Source organism: Salvia miltiorrhiza, chromosome 8 (genome assembly GCF_028751815.1).
Source record: "Salvia miltiorrhiza cultivar Shanhuang (shh) chromosome 8, IMPLAD_Smil_shh, whole genome shotgun sequence".
In the NCBI taxonomy this organism is placed as follows: domain Eukaryota; kingdom Viridiplantae; phylum Streptophyta; class Magnoliopsida; order Lamiales; family Lamiaceae; genus Salvia; species Salvia miltiorrhiza.
In genome coordinates this window covers 4,063,752-4,083,597 of record NC_080394.1, presented here as the reverse complement: position 1 = coordinate 4,083,597, position 19,846 = coordinate 4,063,752, and the positions used below count along the sequence as shown (strand labels likewise).

Here is a 19,846-nt window from a genome sequence, read left to right as displayed (position 1 = left end):
TGAGGGCAAGGGCCATGCTTTCATGGGCCTATTTGTTAAATGCACACTAATGAGGGACAAGCCCATTCTATGACGGGCTTTACGTGTGCGTGGCCCATACTGTCACCTACGGTGGTTGTGTTGATATTTTGCTCTGAATCCATCTATATATGGTATCTTTAACACATTAATAAATTGGATACATAACTCACATGCTTATTCCAAAAAAAAAAAAAAGTACATATATTTTGATGCATTATTTTAATGGATGAATGCAACACCTTCGTTCGAATCCTAAAGAGAACGAAAAATTAGTTTTATTTTTATATGGATTAAATAGCAATTACATCTCTAACATAGACACTCATATGACGTTTAGTCCCGTATACTTGACATAGGATCAATCAACCTCACGATGTTCCAAATTCGATGCAATTAAATTCTTCCCCAAACGGCCGTTTAACGTCGTTTCTTATTATTTTATTTTATTTTCATTTCGTAAGTGGTAAGTTCCACCACATTTGGTGCAATTAAACCTGTAACTTTCAATCAAATTCGATGCAATTAAACCCTCCACCTTCAATCATTACCTCACGGTGACCCACCTCGCCGACGAGATCAGCCACCGCCGCACCATCACCGTCTGCGCCGTCGACAACGACGCCATGAACGACCTCCTCGCCAAGCACTACTCTCTCCCTACCATCAAGAACATCCTCTCACTCCATTCTACTACGCATCTCAAATCTCTCTCTCTCTCTCTCCTATATTGTATCATAGAGTGTGTGTGCGCGCGTGTTGTTAAATCATTTTGGTAGTATTCTACTTTTTGTTTGTTTGAATTATTGATTTTTAATATTTACAAGAATTATTATTAATTAAACAAAATTGAAATTTTAAATCAATTACGTGTTTATTTTCATGCATCACACATAATAATAATAATAATAATAATAATAATAATAATAATAATAATAATAATAATAATAATACATGTATCATCGTAATTATCTAACATGTTTGAAAGAAAATTGAAGAGAATATTTGATGGGGGCAAATGTGAAATGCCAGATAATGCAATAAATGAGGGAAAAGCCCAATGGGTTTGAGATGGTACCCAAAGAATGGTAGGTATTAATATTTGATGGATGCATTAGGTACATTACTGGTTTGTCATGGTATCACTTAAATATCTATTGTTGCAATAGTGGAATAAAATTGTGGGACATGCTTGTTATGCAATTATACACAAAGCTGACAGCCAGCATACTTGAGAGAGACATTTCATCAACATTATTTCAAGGGAAAGGGCCCCTTTTCTCACACCTTTAGGTTGGCTTTGCTCCACCACTTTAGAACATATATACATAAATTATGCTTAATTTATCAAGTAGAGTTTTATATAGAAAAATACACTAATTTAACTTAATAGTAATAGTTGTTTTCAAATATAACACTCCCCCGTCCCAATTAACTTAATCAGTATTCATTTTTGGATTGTCTCAACTATTTTGATCACTTTCCTTTTATTTATATTTTTTATTTTTTCATCTATCAATCTTAACACTAATTCTTGAAAACTCATGCCAAAAAGAAAGTGATCTAGTTAGCTGGGACCGAGGGAGTATTAAATTATTGTTTACGAAAACATACCCATGCTTAAAATAAAATTACGAGCAAAGTTATGGTCATATACAAGATCAAAATAATAAATTAAAGATATTTTTGCTAAAAATTCAAAATGCCGACAGAAGAGTAAGTTGCCTGTTCACTTCATACATATGTATTGCTCAATGAATATAATTTATTGTCCTTATTTTTGTCCATTTACGATCAATTATAAAATTAAAAGACGAATAAATTATTTTGATTAATTCATACCATAAATCTTGCTTGCGATTGGTGAGCTTATAAAGAAGAAATAAAGAGAGGAAATTTCAATAAATCTGAGGTACTGTAGAAAAACTTGATTTTGAAATTAATTTGTAAAAAAATTGTCGGTGTTTTGTCTTATTGAGCTTAAGAGCTTCTAATTAGCGCTTGATTTGATTTGAATTGCACTATTTTTAACGCAATTAAACTATTGTTCCCGTGATCTTTAAAATTTGAAACAAAAGTGTTCGTTGCATTAAACTATTTCGTTAATTTATAGTTACAAACTAGGATTATTTGACGTAAAATACACGAACTTTCAACAAATTCTGATTTTTTCCATGATCTTTAAAATTTGAAAAAAAAAATACACCATCTTTCTATTTTTTCTTATTTTTTCCATGGGTATGAAATAAACCCCCAAATAGAAGTTGATTTTAGGACTTTTGACTTAGATTTGTTGATACCCAAGCTGATGCATCGGATTTATTATGCCACCTTTATTATCTGTCACGCTTAGGTATCAAAAAATCCAAGTCAAAAGTCCTAAATTTAGCTTCTATTTAGGGGTATTTCATACCCGTGGAAAAAATTAGAAAAAATCGAAATGTGGCGTATTTTTTTTTCTAATTTTAAGGATCATGGGAAAAATCAGAATTTACTGAAAGTTCGTGTATTTTACGGAAAATATCCCTACAAACTAATACTACCAAAATTAGTTCAATTATGTATGATAGAAGAAATATTCTCCCGTCTCAATTCAATAGGTCATTTCTTAAAATAAAAAGTCAATATATAATAAATATTCTCAGATAACTCATTATTTACACCAAATGTCATTGTGAACCACACATACTTACCTCCCATTTCATTTATAATTTTTTTTATTAATGAAATGAATTTAAGTTTCTTAAATTTCATTTATTTATTTTAATAAGTATTACACATGATTACAAATAAATATAATAAAAGATATTCTCATATTTTCATCTATTGTAAAAATAGAAAACATATACTATTGGAGATGGCCAAACAAAATCTATAACTATATATATCTCTCATCTGAAATTCTTAATAATACAAAGCAAGAATGGACTATAACTCACGTAGTTCGTAGAGTGATGTTGAAGTAAATTTGCAAACTGCAATGAAAAAGACAAAGCCACTAAAATTCTAACAAAAAGAGAAAGAAAGTCTAATCTATTCAAGACTTGGGTATTATATATTCCCGTATAACTAAATGAATATAGTTTCCTTTTTCGCAACTGCAAATCAAATAAACCAAACACTGCAATCTTGTGTACATTTTCTCCCCCCTTAATTTCCCCTTTTGTGTGTGGGACTTTGCTAAGAAGTTGGAACGATGGTGCCAACGTAGCCAAATCCGACGATGGTGAAAGTGATGACTTGAAGAAATAGGTATATGAAATAGTTGTTCTTCCCATAGAGGAAATCGTAGCATCCACACACGAATAGGAACACTGCAAATCCCAGCTCGTGCACTTGAATCCTGTCTCCCAACAGCTTAGCCAGAGAGAATTTCTTGATCGACCCACCCTTGTTGTGGCCTTTGTTGTTGAGCTTGTCTCCGAGTTTCTCCGTCACCACCCACTCGTTCACCCTCTTCGCCTCCACCAGCCCGATCAACGCGGCCTTGGTCCGGTGGAAGGACATCACGTTCTCGAATAGCACCCAATAGAACAATAGATGGAACGACCTAGCGTTCAGACAGACCGTCTCACGAGTCAAGATCCGTCAAAAGGGAAAACTAAGAGAGTATAGAGTTAGAAGTTTTTTTTTTTTTTTCAGGACAGTAACTTAGACTGATTTAGTAACCAGGACAAAAAATTTCGGGTATTTTCAAATCAGTCTAAGTTATTGTCCAAAAAAACCTTCTGACTCGGGGGAGTACAATAGTATATATACCTAGGAGTTCCGACGGAGTTGAGGGCGGTGATGATGCAAGGAAGGTAAATGGCGCCCCATTTGGGGACGTAGACCTCCGGCACGAGGATGGAGAGAGGCAGAACTACGCAGTAGAAGAAGAATGTGAAGAAGTGGGCGATGATCTTCCGCACGAAGAAGAAGCTGTAGATCACGTAAAACTTCTTGTACAACGTTACTTTCTGCAATTCAAAAATTAAATTTGAACATTACAATTTGCATATAATATGATTAGCAAATCAAATTAAATTGATGAGAACCTTGTTTGTTGCGATTCCCATCATCATTTTCCTAAAGAGATTAGCCGGCCCACAAGACCACCTGTGCTGCTGGAATCTGAAGGCTTTAAAAGTACTCGGAAGTTCACTATATACCTACACCAACAACAACCAATTACAAACATCAGTTTTGTTCACGATTGTTAAAAGACGAATAATTTATAATAAAACATGAGAGATAAAGTAATTTTTTTAGAATATATTTATAAGAAAATATGAAAGAGAAATGATTTTTTTTTAAATGAGATGAGAGATAATTATATGTGGGTCACAATGACATATGGTGTTGGATTATTTGTTATGTCTTGACTCTTCATTTTACGAAGGAACCTATTAAAATAGGACGTCCAAATAAGAAAATGTGGCCCTTTCAATTGGGACAGAGGAAGTAATAAATTTTTGACCTGAAGATCACCGAGGTAGAGAAATTTCCAGCCTTTGAGACCGGCACGAACGGCAAGATCCATGTCTTCCACTGTCGTTCTGTCGTTCCATCCTCCGGCCTCGTTGATTGCTGCAATCCTCCATATTCCACCGGTTCCTATTTTCCATCACAAAGATTAATTAATATTCTGTGAAGTATAGGACTCCCACCGTCCCGGTCCAATAGTCCATTTCATTTTGGCACGGAAATTAAGAAACTTACTTTTTTAGTGTAAAAGTGAGTAAAAGTGTGTGGGACCACATTGTTTGTAGTGTAAAATCATTACCAAAAATATAAATGAGACTATTGGAGTGGGACGGAGGGAGTTATTTACTTGGATAAAAAGGTAAACTTTGGGTTCTTACCATTGAAGCCAAAAAATGCATGAGTGGCCGAACCTACTTCTTGTTCAACTGTGAAATGATAATCTAATGACATTTCTTGCATTCTTGTCAGCAAGCACTCGTTTGAATTAACTGCAAGTAAACAAATATTCACGTTTCTGTTAGTTAAATTCATCATCACATAATTTATGTATATATATATATATATATCAAGATCTTCACGAGTGTATTGACAAATATACGTCGCTATATGTATGCATATTCATGTGAAATAATGATCGAAAAATTGTCCAAATACACCAAAACAACAAAGAAGCATTTGATTAGGACCATCAACCATGTGAGCAGCAAAAAAGAGTTGTTACTTTTCTGACAAGATGTGATAACAACATTTTAAATACTTTAAAATCGATCGCCACGTCACCCAGTCAGAAGCTGGGAATTACCACCTGGATTTGTCTTTTTTTGAAACTTTATTTACCTCAGTTTATATAATTGTAAGTTTGTAACCGTCGGTGGGAAGTTGAGACTGTTACACTATAATAAGACGATTTCATAAAAAAAAATGAAAAATGGCACATGGATAGAAAATGACATCTCTACCCTTGATGAGAAAAGATGTCTGTTGATAAGATTTCGGCAGCGGTTTGTCGGCTTCCACGGAAAAAGACAAACTTGCCCCCCATATTTAGCGCTTCCATGCCGTTTAATCCGGGGACAATTTCGTCATTCCGTTAATTGAGTGACGAAAGATGTTGCGTTTGATTAATTAATTAATAAAAGCAGCCGAATTATTCCTCGAAATTAAGAAAATATTAGTACAAGATTAGTTTAATATGGTGGTGGTTTTGTTATCAAAGTCAAAAAAGATAAACAACCTAAAAGGAGGGAGGCAAAATAATTTTATAAATCTAGATTTAATGGGTCCTAACACAGTGATATATAGTAGTAGAAGAAAAGAATAATTGCACAACAGTCCCAACCCCTAGATGGCCCACCCACCCCGCAAAGCATGCAACAAATCTCTCCAATAAGTAAAGAAAAAAAAGTGCAAACGAACTGCGTATTTACGTTAATACCCCCACCTCCAAAATTAGTAATACTAGATTAAATATTAACACCACCGACACTTTCGTATGTCGATAATTCACTATGCGACCTAAATTCCAACTCAAGCATTTCGAAAAAGGTTAATTAATACAGCCTGCGTCTCACCATAAGTGACTCAAATTTTTTTTTGATACAAAAATTAAGAAGAAAATATAAATTGGTTGAAAGTGGTAGTAGGACTTACTATTTTTTAAGGATTAAATTTTTTCATTTGTGAAAAAACAGGCCACTTATAATAAGACGATCCAAAATGAAATAAATGTCATGGGACGAAAGGAGTATTAATATTAAAGGCAAGATAAAAAAGTTAAGGCTTACCGAACCTCCACCGGGCTTGTACAAGTGCAATATCGGGATTGTGAATGAGAAAGGGGACCGATCGTCGGAGAAAATCGGGTTCGGGCCGGAAATCGGCGTCGAAGATGACGACGTAGTCGCATTCCTTGACGTAGTCGTGTTTCAATCCTTCCTTTAGCGCTCCCGCCTTGTAGCCTCCTCTCGTCTCTCTAATTTGGTATCGAATGTTAACCCCTTTGCTTGCCCACCTTAAACATTCCCTCTCAATCATGTCCTAACCATTGTATTAAAACGCAATCATAATTTCATAATGCAATAACTAATAAAGGAAAAGGGACCCTTATTGCGAAATTAAGGAGTGGAATAATTGGCGTCGGTTTTGATGACTAAATGTGTTAATTATTTGGAATCAAAGCGGAAGACAATTTTCAAAAAAACAAAATAAAATGGTTGAATTTAAAAGTTCAAGACATTGGGAAGGGAAACAGCCCAATGATGAAACGACACAAAAAATCATGTGATTTCTATATTTGAACTTCAAAAAAATTACGTCAAAAAAAAAAATTTGAAAATACCTTGATTAGGAAATCGGTGGAGTCGTCGAGAACTTGAATGACAAGCCTATCAGCAGGCCACGAAAGGTTAGAGGCTGCACCAATTGAAATCTTGTAAACCTGCAATAAATATGATTAAAAATATGATATGTATTTATTTAAAAAAAGAAAAAGGAAATGTAAAATGTAAATGTAGAAGCATGAAAAGAGCAAGGAAACCTCTTTTTCGTTGAACATGGGGATCTGAACGAGAACCATGGGGAAAGCGGCATTGCCCTCTTCCAAATCATCTTTCATGGCCTCCCATTTGTATCGCTTTTCAGGCTTCTTCCAGAAGAGCTTGACGAGGACGATGACGACGCCCATGTAAAGGCGCTCGAGGAAAACCATGATAGACATGGCCAAGCAAATGTAGACGCATATCGTCAGCAGCGGCACAATCAGCGGCGCCTTGATGAACTCCCACAGCATCCCGATTTGCCCCGCCACGTCGGGGGAATACCGCGGCAGCGATTCCGGCATGAAGCTCCTTGCAGATATTTCAGCCATGTTTGAAACAGGGGAATGCTCTGTTTCTCACAGATCTGCTTCTGGTTTTCGGGATCTCTCTCTCTCTCTCTCTCTTCTCTCTCTCTCTAAAAGCAGGTGGAGGCGAGCAATGCTTCTAGTTTGTTGTGTGGCGTGAAAATGGATGAGAGAGAAGGAAGTAATGCGGCATTGTGAGAAGAGAGTGGAGAGAGAGAGAGAGGGGAGAGTGGAGCAAGTTATGAGGGAGTCGGTGTGAGTGAGAAATGAAGATTATTTTATAGTCAACATGTGGTCTCGTTCGTTTGGACTTCTGTTGCGGATAATTTTTTGCATATTTTTAGTATGCATATTTTTAGTATAGTACTCCCTCCGTCCTAGCTGAAATGTCATGTTTCTTTTCGATACGGAGATTAAGAAATGTGTATAAAGTAGATAAAGTGAATTGGTGAAAATTATTTAAATATTAAGTATAGAGAGAGAGTGTATTGCCAAAAAAGGAAACAGGATAATTCAATTGGGACAATCCAAAAAGGAAAACAGGACATTTTAGCTGGGACGGAGGGAGTAGTAATTAGTAAAAAGCCACATAAATAAGTTAATAATGAAGACTTTTAATATTAAGGGTTAACAGTAGGTAAACTAACTCTTATCAAATTCTGATTTTGTATTCAAATTTTAAAAAGTAATGATAATTATTGAAATTTCATTAAATTTTGATTTTACATACAAATTTTAAAAGATAGCGTCATAATTACAGAACTTTCGTCACATTCTGATCTTGCATGAAAATTTTAAAATATAGCGTGATAATTACTAAACTATTAATCTAATTTGATTTTACTACCAATCGAGATTTCGGCAAAATTTAATGCTGACATGGCTAGCTGAATAATTGACGTGACATAATCGGTGAGGGAATAAAACGAAGTATGTGATGACATATTGCAACCATTATTCGAAATTATGCAAAATCAAGTTATTCGACTAGCCATGTCATAGTAAATTTGGCCGAAATCTCGATTGGTAATAAAATCATATTAAATCAATAGTTTGATAATTACCGCGAATTTTTTTTAAGTTTATGTAGTATTCAAGATCATAATTTGATGAAGGTTTAGTAATTACCACGCTATTTTTTAAAGTTTTTGTGCTAATTTTTAAAGTTTGTATGCAAAATCAGAATTTAATGAAAGTTCAATAATTACCACGCTACCTTTTAAAATTTATGCGTAAAACTAAAATTTGGTGAAAGTTCAATATTTTATAGGTAATTAACCATTATATTAATAGTAGGGTGTATGGTTATTTCCCAAATTTAGGGGGGGGGGGGGAACCATATTTTTTGCCTATGAATCACATATTCATACTTGGAAAATCAAATGAGGCGCGCTCATGCATAAGCGTTGATAAGATTCGAACATGAGATCGAAATCTAATACTAGTATATTACTTGCAAATTATTCTATAGGCAAGACATACTTTAATGTATCTCTAATTATCACTTATTTTTACGTTTACTTTGAACTAGTGACTTTGATCAATTAATATTCAGTATATCTGTACATAGGAAACTATCAAACTATGCGTATCTATATAATTGAATTTTTTTTCTATATATAAAGCTTGAGTAGGACAGTTGCAAATTTCACATGGAAGTATGTGTAAAAATATTCTTTTAATAAAAAATTTGGAATTAAAATATTGTCGTTTTGAACTTATACGGCATTAAAAGTTTATTTTACACCAAGTCACATTAAATTCACACAATCCTATACAATTTTAAAATACTACAAAATTTGATCGATGATAAATTTATGTAATTTCTTGTAGTTTGAGTATTATTTTATTAAAGTTCAATAATTAAAAAAAATAGTGATAGTGTATATGATAGCTCTAATAGTAGGTACATAAATTAAGTTAGTAATGAACATCTCGCCTTGTTTGAAGAGGAATCATGAAGGAGAAGATAGTAAAATGAGAGAATAAAATTGGAAAATGAACAAAAAAGAAGATTTCTGACATCAGTGAGATATCCTTTTTTTTTTCTTTTGTTTTCTCTTTCCCTAGTTTCTTAGAGCCTAGAGGAATATTCAAATACTATATAGTATATAAATAGATAGTAATTACTAATTCATAAACTCATCAGTGAAAATTGTTGGGGTTGACTCACCAACCCTTCTGGAAAAGGAAAATTGCTAAAATTGTCCCCAATAATAAAGGGCCCACCTAAGAGATCAAGGTTGTAGTGTTGAAATTCCGGTGATCGGAACAAGATTCCGGCGTCGGAGTTTCCCTTCCACAAATAATTGATTTGATGCCAAATGTGGTGTGTTCCCATGATTGTAGTGTTGATGATTGGAGTTACCATTTTAGTTAAAGTTGAAATGCTTTTTCAGCATGTTATAAGGGTCTTTATTTATTTTATTTTTTGATGAAAAAATTGTCAGTTTTGGATTTAACTTTGAAAGTGTAGTTAAATGTTTAAATAATATACTGATTCATACTTATTTATGAGCGAAAAATCAGAGTTTGATCACATAAGAAAATTGACAAATGTATTCGATTCTCATTAGTCGCTACCATCCAATATTTATTTAAAAAAAGAGAGACTTCCGGTAATTAAGTAAAGTAAAATCCAGAAAAAGACAATCATACATTTAAAATCTGTTGAATAAAAAGTTAGGAAGGGATCGAGATTCATGTGATATGAGAAACACGTACACACTAGAAATCCCTATTTTGAGGAGAAAACAGCAGCTGCACATGATGACATGAATGGGAAAAATCCAGAAGATGGCAAGTGTAATATTACAAATTTTTATTTTACTAACATTTCGAAAAATTGTAAGAAATTCACAAAACTATATGATCAGTCAACTACAATAAAATGTTTCAGCAGTGGTACAATTTTGTAAATTATATAATCTTTTTAATATGATATCAAGAATTTGTTTTAGGCCTTACTAATTAATTAATTGGTATTCTTGATTATAGCATTTTATAAATTTAATATATTTAATTTTTAATTATAAATTTACAACAAAGAGTCTTCATCACACCGTTACTCTCTCTCTCTCTCTCTCTATATATATATATATATATATATAATATAATATAATTCAAATAATAATAATAATAATAATCGTTCATGACATAATTAATTTTCAAGGATTTATGATTAGATTCAATGTGGCATGACGTCCGATTTCATCATTATATATACCTATATTATTATGTTCGACCGTTAATTATACAATTTTTTAAATCATAACACAATTAATTTTGCATCAAATCATCGACATTACTTCTAGCTCTAGGGTTCTTTTTACGAGGATGAATTTTCTTATCTTCTTTTTGTACTTTTTTTCTTCAAATATATTGAATAAGAAATTAGTTTCAACATACATATTACAAGAATTATAGTTCTCTCTATATATATATATATAGTACTAATTATTGCAAGATGAACTTTTATGTCTTTATTGTCGGGCGGTTTTATTGACTCAAATTTAGAAATATTTAAAGTATATATAATAACAAATCAAGTCGATGTATATATGTATAATAAAAATGAGTTACTATGAAATTGAAATACTCGCTACATCGATAGACTTTTTTTGTTAGTACGTCTTTCCAAATTTCCAAGTTGAACTGTGACAGCCCGCAACCAAATCATTTATTCAAATTATTTATTTTAAATTTTCAATTAGTTTTGAAGTTTTCCAATTGTGAAGTCATTGAAAAATATTATACATGTTGAATTTACAAAATTGTTTAGTCGCGCCCCTAGTTAGATGTATGACTTTGAACTATAGGTTATACCTATAGAAATATAATTTTATATTCTCAAATATTCTTTTAACATAAATTTGGGCCTAAATAATGCAATTTACAACTTATTTTTGGGCTTTATTTATTTTCTATTGTCATTGGATTAGAGTTAAATAACAAGCTCATGATTTTCATGTAAATTGTGAATATTAATTTTAATTGATTCTAAACCTGAGATGAGATAGATATGTGCTCCTCATCATCCACATTTCAGCCATTTATTTCATTTAACCGTGAGTCTTTCTTTTATTCATTTAGTAATCCAAATTATTTTTTTTGAAAATAGTAACCCAAGTATATCAAGGATTTCATTATTTATCTTCACTGTTGCATTCTAAAATAAAAGTCTGCAACAAATCTCAATTATCCAACCACAACCGCCATACTCCTCTCTTATCCCGTTTCCTCACCGCCATACATATATATCAGATTCAATCACCTATCTATATCTTATTTCATCCTTTTTCTATATCTGAAATTTGCAATCGTAAACTTATCCAGCAAGAAAATCAAGTTCTTTCCTTTCACTGCAGAGGTAAAACTCTATTCTTCCATGATCTGATTTCAATACAGCAAATATTTCCTTCTATTTTTCCTTTATGCAGAGAAACAAAACCAACAAGCTTCCACCATAAATTATGATACGAAAACCCAAATATCAGATTTGATATATAAATTTATCCTATCTAAAATAATTAAACTGAAATTAGAAATATGGAAGTAGAGTGGTGATGAGGGAAAATTGGGTGAAGGGATGCTGAATAGCCGGTGAAGCGAGGGAGGCGGCTGGACGGCGCCGTCGGGCGCTGCTTGCGCCACGGTGGCCGACGAATGGGGAACAGGGGGCGGCGGCTATGGCAGGGGAACTGTGAGCGGCGCCGCTCCTGGCGCTGCTCGGCCGTGGAAACGAGGGAGGGAGAAGATGAGGGGAGACGCCGGGCTGGAGCAGGAGATGGCAGGCGTAGCAGCAGCGATTGCGGTGGCTATTCGCCGGAGGTGGCGACGGCGTCGGAATCAGAGAGGGAGAGGAGGAGGGCGAGAGGTTGAGAGAGAAAGGGGGAGAAGAAGAAGAGTGAGTGAGGGTTTTACGTATGTCAACTTTTAAGAGAGAGATTGAGATTTGGGGCTGATTTATTAGTCACTTTTAGACCTCTAATTTGGGCTCATAAATAGAATTGATTAATTGAAATAGGCTTTTGACATTAAGTGGCCCACGATTACTTGAAGTTTATATATCTATATATATATGTATAAAATGAAATTTGTCATTTTATGGTTTCAAATGATTTTATGTAAAGGGAGTGATTTTAAAGATCTTTTGAAATTTATTAGAAAAACAAATTTTAATGGTTTTACAAGATTAGATTTATAAGATTTAAATTACTTCTAAGTTCATTTTTAGGCCCTTATATTTTATTATTTGAATTTATCTGATTAGGTGTGGCGCGACTAGGACGTAAATTTTGATTGAGTTTCTCAAAGTTAGCCTTCAAGTTCAAGTTTTCAGGTGTGGGATTTATTTCAGTACATGCTGTGGTTAATTCTTGTCCATTTTAATAATATGTGTTTACCATATGTGTTATGACGTATATTTTGAGGATATCGCTAGGGGCCCGTAAATAGGGTCCAGGACTTCACCGTCCTTGGGTTGCCACAATGCGATTTGAGGTATATTTTGAGGATGTCGCCAGGGGCCCGTAAATAGGGTCCGGGACTTTAATAGTCCTTGGATTGCCACAGTGCGAATATTGAGGATATATATGAAGTGACCGTATGTGTTACCGTTTTATTAACGTGGACAATTATTGCATGATATCCCACACTGAGTTATACTCTGTATGCTCATCCCATATTAAACATTTTCAGGTATTTTTCACGTTGGAGACGCGTGGAGGGTCGAATGGGCGCATCAAGTCATTTTGAAAATAGTTGATTCAAATATTTAAAGTTTTACTTAGTAGTTAAACATTTTCATGATATCTTTATGTCATGCTTTGGTACGAAGATGTTGATTTTTGATTTTCAATTAAAGTTAATATTTGAATATATCATTAGAAAATTGATATCTTTTAAATCATTTTAAAAGTGTTTTTCAAAAGTATTTTATTTAATTATTACTTTCATTAAATTGATTTCCTGGATATTTGTTTTAAAGGTTGATTTTGAAAATTTTAAAGACTTCCGCGTTAAATATTAATTTAAAATTTATATTTAACTCCTTAATTAGATTAGGGTGTTACAAGGTGGTATCAGAGCAGGTCTACTTTCCTGTAGACTCTGCAAAATAAAATTTCTTAAAGATTTTAAAAGTCACGTGTGACAAAGCCATTCGACCACTACGCGCTCCAACTTCAAGGTAAAGGTATTTCAAAAGTTTCTCATGGGGATGAGTATAAACTGTTTATATTCCGAATTTATGTTGAATTTGCTGCAATTGTTGAAGTATTATGAAGAAATTGATGTTCATATTACAAGTTATTATGTTGAGGATCAATTGCAGCCATGAATTTATTTCGGAATTTTACAGTTCATGATGTTAAAGTATGAGTTATGAAAATTTTATTTTTGAATGTGGTCCTCGAAATAGGAATAACCTAGAAATTCTCCCAGAAAAGCCTTAACCTATATCCTCTCAATTTCGTAGGTGCGTGTAAAGAGAAACCAATAGTGCCCCTGAATATAGATCCATAAGGAGTACGCGTGCATATTCTCATAGTGTCGAGAACATTAGTACGAACTACAAGGACAAAGCGAGACAACTCGTCAGACTAGTGGATGAGATTTCAGGAATCAATTTTGAGTGCGTTATGAGGATTTACCCAATAACAAACCCAAGCTCAGGCTACGTGACCTAAAGTCAACTTAAATTCTTAACACGATGGAGCGTGCTGCTGAACGAACTTCAACTCGCGACGATCCGATAGACTTGATAGGTTGTTAGGAGTTGACTTCAAGGGTTAGAAGAACTAGAACGAGTTTTCATTCATCCCAATTATACCAACGGATAGAAAGTATCATATGTTATCTTTCAACTTGGGAAGGACACTCTGTAATGACGATATCCGAGATGAAAGCAATGGAGATATTGAATCAAGATTCTAAAGAGGGCTGTGTAGTAAACGTTGAAGGTAAGAAAGACGAAGAACTTTCCCTCGAGAGTGTGTCAGTGGTACGTGATTTTTCCTCGACATTACCCCGCGAATCTAACTTGAATACCGTCGTTGGATAGGCCAGTAGGGTTCACGATCGATTTAGTATATGGAGCTGCACCCATTTTAAAGCATCGAATGTGATGGCGCCAAAATAATCAAAGAATTAAAGATGCAATTGCAGGAGGGTTATTTTCGACCAAGCGAATCACCGTGAGGAACACCATTCTTGATTGTCAAGAAGAAAGATGAAATAATGCATGTGCTTATCGATTATCGCAGGCTCAATCAACTCACCCTCAAGAATAAGTATCCTCTGCGAAGGATAGGAGATTTGTTCGACCAACTCAAAGAAGCAGGATTGATTTCAAAGATCGATTTGCGGTCCGGTTACCATCAATTTAAGATAAGAGCGATATACAGAAGACGACTTTTTAGACTAGATATGATGCTTACGAATTTGTAGTTGTGACACTCGTTTAATTGAAGCTTCAGTGGTGTTTATGGATTTGATTAAATCATGTTTTCTACTCATTGTTGAGCAAGTTCGTCATCAACGATATTTTGATATGCTCGCAGTCACAGGATAATGCGCATCATGAAGATCATCTCAATCCCGTTTTAGGAACATTACCGAGCGATAAACGTTATGTAGACTTAAGAAGTGCGAATTTTGGTTAGGTAGAATTGTTTTCATAGTCACATAATAACTGTTCAATGAATCAAAGTGGACCCTACCAAAGCGGAAGCTGTCAATAAATGGAGGACGCATTATACAAGATTCATCGAGGAATTTTCAAATATAGCATATTCGATGACATGATTAGCAAAGGACACGTGCGGGCAGGAGTTTCAAAAAAAAAAAAAATTTGAAGAGAAGATTGACAACAACATCGATGTCAGTTGTACCTAATGAATCAAACAATTTCGTCATCAGTACTGACACATCGAAGCAAGGTGCATCGAGGCAATTAAAGACACATGGACATGACTAACCTATGTACGATTTAGAATTTGTCCTTATAGTTCACGCGCTAACTTTGGAAACATTACTTGTACGAAAGGGGAAATGCAATACTCTCATCTACTACAAATGTTCAAATATTGTCGTCGCGTTGAATGAGTTGAATATGAGCTAGCGAGGATGACTAGAGCTTGTGAAGCACCATACAATATCACTCGAGTAAGGGCTATTGTGGTGGCCGTTGCATTTATTAAAGAAGACGAAGAACTCGACATGAAACATTGATAAGAGAATTCGAAGGGTTAAAATTCAAAGTGGTGACTTCGAATATCCAGAAAGTTAGACTAGCAGCGTTAGTTGTTATACCCACATTACGAGATTGGATTGAGAAAGCTCAAGAAACCAACGATGTTCTCCACCAAATGGCGAATAGGAATCAAAGAGGCGATATCACATACTTCTCGTTGGCGAGCAATGAGACGTTTACGAATGCAGGTGAAATTTGTGTCACCAAAAGCAAGGAGCTAATGAAAGAAATTTTGACAAGGCGCATTGTACGATACACGGCTCACCTTGGAAGCACCAAGAAGTACAAAGATCTTAAAAGAACGTTTTGGTGGAGAGGAATGTAGAGAGCGATAGCTGAATATTTCGGGAAGCTCGTCTACCGTTAATAGAATTCGCGTATAACAATAGTTTTTAAACGACTCTTGACGTAGCTCTGTACGAGGCATTATATGGGAGAAAATGTAGGTTGTCTTTATGTTGGGATGAGATTGGCAAACGAAAAGTGTTAGGCCCAAAAGTCGTGAAGGCAACAATCGAGATGATCGAGAAAATAAAAGAGAATCTCAAAATGGCTCAAGAGCGACAGACATCCTATGCAGATCGTGAAGACAGAAGTTACATTTCAAAGTTGGCAAAAAAAAAAAAAAAGTGTTTCTCAAAGTAGCACCGATGAAAAAAGGCCTACGATTTTGGAAAGAAAGGGAAATTGAGACTTTGAATTATAGCTAGGACCATTTGAAATCCTAGAGTGTATGAGGGAGGTAGCCGATCGTCTAGCTTTAACGCAATAGCCGTCAACCATATACAATGTGTTTTACGTATCTATGTTACAGAAATATTTGCACGATCCCAATCACATCATTCGTCATGAAAATCTCCAAATCAACAAGGATCTCACATACAAGGAAGAGCCAAGCGTTATATTAGATCAAAATATGCACGTTCGATGAGGTTTAGAAATACCATTAGCCAAAATTCAATGGACTAGATATAGACCTGATAAAGCTACTTGGGAACGCGAAGAATAAGTTCTAGCTCGTTACCTTCATTTAGAACCACATAAGTTAAATTTCGAGGACGAAATTTTCTTTTAGTGGGTGAGATTGTGACAGCCCGCAACCAAATCATTTATTCAAATTATTTATTTTAAATTTTCAATTAGTTTTGAAGTTTTCCAATTGTGAAGTCATTGAAAAATATTATACATGTTGAATTTACAAAATTGTTTAGTCGCGCCCCTAGTTAGATGTATGACTTTGAACTATAGGTTATACCTATAGAAATATAATTTTATATTCTCAAATATTCTTTTAACATAAATTTGGGCCTAAATAATGCAATTTACAACTTATTTTTGGGCTTTATTTATTTTCTATTGTCATTGGATTAGAGTTAAATAACAAGCTCATGATTTTCATGTAAATTGTGAATATTAATTTTAATTGATTCTAAACCTGAGATGAGATAGATATGTGCTCCTCATCATCCACATTTCAGCCATTTATTTCATTTAACCGTGAGTCTTTCTTTTATTCATTTAGTAATCCAAATTATTTTTTTTGAAAATAGTAACCCAAGTATATCAAGGATTTCATTATTTATCTTCACTGTTGCATTCTAAAATAAAAGTCTGCAACAAATCTCAATTATCCAACCACAACCGCCATACTCCTCTCTTATCCCGTTTCCTCACCGCCATACATATATATCAGATTCAATCACCTATCTATATCTTATTTCATCCTTTTTCTATATCTGAAATTTGCAATCGTAAACTTATCCAGCAAGAAAATCAAGTTCTTTCCTTTCACTGCAGAGGTAAAACTCTATTCTTCCATGATCTGATTTCAATACAGCAAATATTTCCTTCTATTTTTCCTTTATGCAGAGAAACAAAACCAACAAGCTTCCACCATAAATTATGATACGAAAACCCAAATATCAGATTTGATATATAAATTTATCCTATCTAAAATAATTAAACTGAAATTAGAAATATGGAAGTAGAGTGGTGATGAGGGAAAATTGGGTGAAGGGATGCTGAATAGCCGGTGAAGCGAGGGAGGCGGCTGGACGGCGCCGTCGGGCGCTGCTTGCGCCACGGTGGCCGACGAATGGGGAACAGGGGGCGGCGGCTATGGCAGGGGAACTGTGAGCGGCGCCGCTCCTGGCGCTGCTCGGCCGTGGAAACGAGGGAGGGAGAAGATGAGGGGAGACGCCGGGCTGGAGCAGGAGATGGCAGGCGTAGCAGCAGCGATTGCGGTGGCTATTCGCCGGAGGTGGCGACGGCGTCGGAATCAGAGAGGGAGAGGAGGAGGGCGAGAGGTTGAGAGAGAAAGGGGGAGAAGAAGAAGAGTGAGTGAGGGTTTTACGTATGTCAACTTTTAAGAGAGAGATTGAGATTTGGGGCTGATTTATTAGTCACTTTTAGACCTCTAATTTGGGCTCATAAATAGAATTGATTAATTGAAATAGGCTTTTGACATTAAGTGGCCCACGATTACTTGAAGTTTATATATCTATATATATATGTATAAAATGAAATTTGTCATTTTATGGTTTCAAATGATTTTATGTAAAGGGAGTGATTTTAAAGATCTTTTGAAATTTATTAGAAAAACAAATTTTAATGGTTTTACAAGATTAGATTTATAAGATTTAAATTACTTCTAAGTTCATTTTTAGGCCCTTATATTTTATTATTTGAATTTATCTGATTAGGTGTGGCGCGACTAGGACGTAAATTTTGATTGAGTTTCTCAAAGTTAGCCTTCAAGTTCAAGTTTTCAGGTGTGGGATTTATTTCAGTACATGCTGTGGTTAATTCTTGTCCATTTTAATAATATGTGTTTACCATATGTGTTATGACGTATATTTTGAGGATATCGCTAGGGGCCCGTAAATAGGGTCCAGGACTTCACCGTCCTTGGGTTGCCACAATGCGATTTGAGGTATATTTTGAGGATGTCGCCAGGGGCCCGTAAATAGGGTCCGGGACTTTAATAGTCCTTGGATTGCCACAGTGCGAATATTGAGGATATATATGAAGTGACCGTATGTGTTACCGTTTTATTAACGTGGACAATTATTGCATGATATCCCACACTGAGTTATACTCTGTATGCTCATCCCATATTAAACATTTTCAGGTATTTTTCACGTTGGAGACGCGTGGAGGGTCGAATGGGCGCATCAAGTCATTTTGAAAATAGTTGATTCAAATATTTAAAGTTTTACTTAGTAGTTAAACATTTTCATGATATCTTTATGTCATGCTTTGGTACGAAGATGTTGATTTTTGATTTTCAATTAAAGTTAATATTTGAATATATCATTAGAAAATTGATATCTTTTAAATCATTTTAAAAGTGTTTTTCAAAAGTATTTTATTTAATTATTACTTTCATTAAATTGATTTCCTGGATATTTGTTTTAAAGGTTGATTTTGAAAATTTTAAAGACTTCCGCGTTAAATATTTATTTAAAATTTATATTTAACTCCTTAATTAGATTAGGGTGTTACATGAACACTTTATTCGTTTTTTTTTTCTTTTTTTTTTTGGTGACCATACCCCAGTTTTATATTCATAGCTAGGAGTGGTGACATTTTGTTTTCTTTTGAAAAATTATTTGTTTTCATTTTCTTTGGTCAAAATTAGAGGTGAAAGCAGCGCAGAAAATTGCGAGATTTGCTTTATTGATTCTATCTCGTCTCACGATTTTTTTAAAAGAATTACAAGATATATCTATTATATAATCAAATAAATATTTTTCACGTAAACCAGATCTCTACACCATACAAAGAGGTGAGAAAATAATCGCACGCAAGCCAAACTATTATCCACACAAAGGTGGAAAAACTACATGCACGCACGCATGCGAAATTGAATTCAATACATCTGACAAAGGAGAGTCTTTGAATGCCTCAACTTTGACATTTTAGTTAGGCCTCATTGTTATCACGTCTCATAATTATTGTATTGATTCTATCTAGCTCGTCTCAAAAGATTTACCCTAAATATTATGGAAACTTATCTCATATCGTTCGAATAAATAGGATAGATACTCCTTTCATCCGACTGTCCTCCGATCCTAACACCTTAAACAAAAATTCATTTTTTTTTTATCACTATCTCCCTCATATCCCTTAATTGAAATTTGAAAGATTAAAAAATATAAATTATAATTTTTTGTAAACACTGAATAAATTATTTTGATACAATTCCAATTAAGAAATTAGTCTGTAGTTTTGGGATATTAAAAAAAAGAAAAGAAAAGAAGTAA

General features: G+C 34.3%; 1 protein-coding gene and 2 long non-coding RNA genes across 3 annotated transcripts; 2 read left to right on the top strand and 1 right to left on the bottom strand.

The window, feature by feature from the left end:
• Positions 1-2,876: 2,876 nt before the first annotated feature.
• On the bottom strand, positions 2,877-7,590 carry LOC131000151 (glucomannan 4-beta-mannosyltransferase 2-like). Its single transcript, XM_057925928.1, has 8 exons — positions 7,022-7,590; positions 6,824-6,922; positions 6,270-6,522; positions 4,863-4,973; positions 4,478-4,614; positions 4,056-4,169; positions 3,778-3,977; positions 2,877-3,568 (listed from the first exon to the last, which is right to left on the bottom strand). The coding sequence occupies exons 1-8, from the start codon at positions 7,349-7,351 to the stop codon at positions 3,199-3,201; spliced, it is 1,614 nt and encodes a 537-aa protein (XP_057781911.1). The 5' UTR covers positions 7,352-7,590; the 3' UTR covers positions 2,877-3,198.
• Positions 7,591-11,362: 3,772 nt separating this feature from the next.
• On the top strand, positions 11,363-13,207 carry LOC131000150 (uncharacterized). The gene is made up of 3 exons (XR_009093673.1): positions 11,363-11,696; positions 12,600-12,668; positions 13,028-13,207. It is a non-coding gene; the product is annotated as an uncharacterized LOC131000150 (long non-coding RNA).
• A 3,839-nt stretch (positions 13,208-17,046) lies between these two features.
• On the top strand, positions 17,047-18,891 carry LOC131000149 (uncharacterized). The gene is made up of 3 exons (XR_009093672.1): positions 17,047-17,380; positions 18,284-18,352; positions 18,712-18,891. It is a non-coding gene; the product is annotated as an uncharacterized LOC131000149 (long non-coding RNA).
• Positions 18,892-19,846: the final 955 nt, after the last annotated feature.